At 35.1% G+C, this 3,171-nt stretch overlaps 1 protein-coding gene across 2 annotated transcripts; it reads left to right on the top strand.

The window, feature by feature from the left end:
- The first annotated feature begins 1,343 nt into the window (after positions 1–1,343).
- Positions 1,344–3,171, top strand: LOC143602658 (uncharacterized). 2 transcript variants are annotated; one of them, XM_077079693.1, is made up of 8 exons: positions 1,344–1,477; positions 1,564–1,650; positions 1,881–2,008; positions 2,088–2,184; positions 2,270–2,347; positions 2,446–2,671; positions 2,746–2,969; positions 3,045–3,171. In XM_077079693.1, the coding sequence occupies exons 1-8, from the start codon at positions 1,358–1,360 to the stop codon at positions 3,069–3,071; spliced, it is 987 nt and encodes a 328-aa protein (XP_076935808.1). In that variant the 5' UTR covers positions 1,344–1,357; the 3' UTR covers positions 3,072–3,171. The 2 variants fall into 2 exon arrangements, with proteins under 2 accessions (XP_076935808.1, XP_076935807.1); XM_077079692.1 differs by lacking the exon at positions 1,564–1,650 and having other exon boundaries at positions 1,348–1,477.

Below are 3,171 nucleotides of genomic sequence, written 5' to 3'. Positions count from 1 at the left end.
TACTTGAGTCATATAATCTATACGACTCGTATAAAACTAGTCAAACACGTTCTCTGAAAAGCTAAGTTGGTACGTTGTCAGTGTACCAACTATGAAATACCCAAACGAGTCATACAGATTATACTATTCATATAAGTCTTGAGTATGGTCAAACACCATCTGAAAAGCTGATGTGTGCGTTTGAAAAGCTTGTATGACTCATATAGTTTATACAACTCGTATGAATGGTGTATGAATTCCAAAACGACTCGTATAGGCGCCTATACTAGTTGTCTAGAGGGTGTCTGGGCAGTATACGAGTAGTATGGGCTACACTACTCGTATTAATATCAGTATTGTCTTGTACAGGTCATACGACTTGTTTAAGAATCTAGTCGGACACCTTTTCTAAAAAGATGGTGCGTTGTCAGAATATAGAAGTCTATACGAATTGTATATACTATATGAAACCTTATTCTGAGAAGGGGACAAAGAGAGACATGTTGCAAATGTGATGTTTTATTGAAAAAACAAAAACGGTAATGTTTTAATCTTTAACTTAGGAGATGTGTATGAACAGATAGATATACAGCTTCCAGAGTCCAGACTAACTTTATATGTAAAAGGCGAAGAACATTAAAGACCCACAACATTTTAACCGATCAGGTACTCTTTTCTCCCTGTTTTGTTCTTTCATGCCATTTAATTTCCACTTTCTATAATAATTGCTCAGTCAAAACAGTTTTAAATGTGTTTGATTACGACTAATAAATTAATAAATGTTCCTTTAATTTTCATTGATTCAACAAAAATCAAGAAAAGATTAAAACTTATGTGCAAAGAATAAGCATTTGTATAGGTGTATGTGATCAAGTTAAGATTTGTTTATCTTCTTGAAGTCAACTCAACCCCTTGCAGGAGTTTACAATTAAGAATGTCAAAATTAGGGTTTATGATCTTATCAATCTTGTTCTTGTCTTTGGCATTGCATTGTTTGCTGTCAAATTTCAATATTTATAGAAAAGGATCTACATTTTCTCATAGATTGGTCAAACCTGGTATCATACTGCATTCCCAGTTATGGTTTCGTCGAATCTGTGTGCTTTCCGAAAGGTAACATAACAAGATTCTTGAATGTAATTCTGTATTTCTGTTCAAAGATTGATTTTGACTCCAAATTTGGTCAAAGTCAACATACCCATCTGCAAAACTCTGTATCTTTTACATGTCTAACTTACTTAATTGTATTTGATAAATGATAAGTCAATGCATAGGTTTTTAGTTGAACGTTGACTAAGTCAACATACCCGATTTGCAAACTCATACATTGGTTTTACTTCAACTGTTGGTTTATCATGAATGCAGGGATTTAGTTAAAATGGAAGGTGGTTTGGATATAAAAAAGGACCGATCTCCATGGAAGCCATTGCTAGAAGAGTTTACATTTACAAAAAACCCAGCTCCTTTTAATAGTTGTCATGCTTCTACAATAGTTGAGGTATAAGACTTTTTAGTTAATCACTTTTTGCATACAGGGAAAAATGGTAAGTTTCGGTCATTCCGAACGTTTATCGGTTGTTTCAGGTTGATAAAGACTGGTTTTTGGTGGCATACTTTGGTGGTTCATACAAGGGGGCTCCCGATGTCAAAATCTGGTTACAGTTCCACAAAGTATTGCCAAAACATAAAGAAAAAATTTAAACCGTTAATTTTTTATCATTGGTCATAGTTTTTTACATTTGTATTTCTTAGGTACAAATTTGTATGTTATGTACATAAAAAACCTTCAAACTAATTTGTTCATTTGTTTTTTTTTTTGTAACTCTATATAAATGATTTTTTGTTGATATATATTCTTTTGATAAATAGACATTGTATTTCAAGTATTTTTCTTTGTGCAGGATGGTTACTGGCATACGCCGGTTATTGCTGATGAGCAAGAAGGCGTGCCAATTTGGAATCCTGTACTATTTAAGCTTCCATCCAACGAGTTGCTTCTCTTCTATAAGATCGGACAAGAAGTTCAAAAGTATATTTTTCACGTCTATTGATTTTTTTTAATGTTATTTTGAATAAATATGAGTTTATTGATGGAACCGTTGTTTTAGATGGAGTGGCAGTATGAAGAGGTCGTACGATGGTGGTTTAACTTGGGGCAAGAGAGAACAACTTCCTCCTGGCATCCTAGGACCGATAAAGAACAAGGTTGAACATTCGGTTTATGTTCTTTAAGGATACAAAAATTATGATATTAAATAATTAATCTTGTTTTTTTATTTTATTTGTGCAGCCTATCTTACTTGAAAATGGGAAATTGCTTTGCGGTTCATCTGTCGAGAGTTGGAACTCGTGGGGTGCATGGGTTGAGGTTATAAACTTATAATCTTTAAAGTTTTAAGTAGTAAGATAGACCCTTTAAAATTTATTGTGAGTCAACTCACTTTGACTCTGTGACTCGATAAACAGATGACTGCAGATTCAGGCAGATCATGGAAGAAATATGGGCCGATTTATATAAGAAACGAGTCACTCAGTGTGATCCAACCGGTTCCTTACAAGACCGCAAATGGAAACCTACGTGTTCTGTTAAGATCGTTTGAGGGCATTGGTCGAGTTTGCATGTCAGAATCGCTCGATGGCGGTGAAACATGGAGTTTTGTGGTCCCCACTGACCTGCCCAACCCAAATTCAGGTTTGAACATAAAAACCTTATTTTCTCCAAAATCACTAGTTCTTGACCGATTCTTGTTCATTGTGAGATGATAGGGATTGATGGTGTAAAGTTAAAAGATGGACGGGTGTTGCTTGCATACAACACAGTGTCGAGGGCCGTGCTGATAGTTGCCACGTCAGCAGACGATGGAGATTCATGGCAAGATGTTGTGACATTGGAGGATACTGAAGGAATGGAGTTTTCGTATCCAGCTGTTATTCAGTCAAGTGATGGATGTGTTCATATCACATATACATATAACCGGACACAAATTAAGGTATGATGTTTTTGTCTGAATGCTTTTTTTATTGTAACTTTGGAATTTTGCTGATTATTTTATTGTTGTTTCCAGCATGTAGTTCTTCAACCAAAACTCTAGATATAAGATTCAACCCTACAAGATCTCAAAGGGGTTTGTAACTTTGTATGACGAACGAATAAGAATCCTTGACGTGAAACTGCGATGCAGCCACCTGACC

This window comes from Bidens hawaiensis, unplaced genomic scaffold (assembly GCF_021521415.1).
Source record: "Bidens hawaiensis isolate Kalapana, Puna unplaced genomic scaffold, B.hawaiensis_p1.1 tig00059296_1, whole genome shotgun sequence".
NCBI classification, from domain to species: Eukaryota; Viridiplantae; Streptophyta; class Magnoliopsida; order Asterales; family Asteraceae; genus Bidens; species Bidens hawaiensis.
This window is presented reverse-complemented; position numbering and strand designations above follow the sequence as displayed.

What these genes read in the sequence shown, in the direction of transcription:
- LOC143602658 (XM_077079693.1), top strand. Translation starts at nt 1,358, where the DNA reads ATGGAAGGTGGTTTGGATATAAAAAAGGACCGATCTCCATGGAAGCCA. An exon ending in CGTGGGGTGCATGGGTTGAG is followed by an intron (nt 2,348 to 2,445) that starts GTTATAAACTTA and finishes CTCGATAAACAG; the next exon opens with ATGACTGCAGATTCAGGCAG. An exon ending in ATAACCGGACACAAATTAAG is followed by an intron (nt 2,970 to 3,044) that starts GTATGATGTTTT and finishes TGTTGTTTCCAG; the next exon opens with CATGTAGTTCTTCAACCAAA.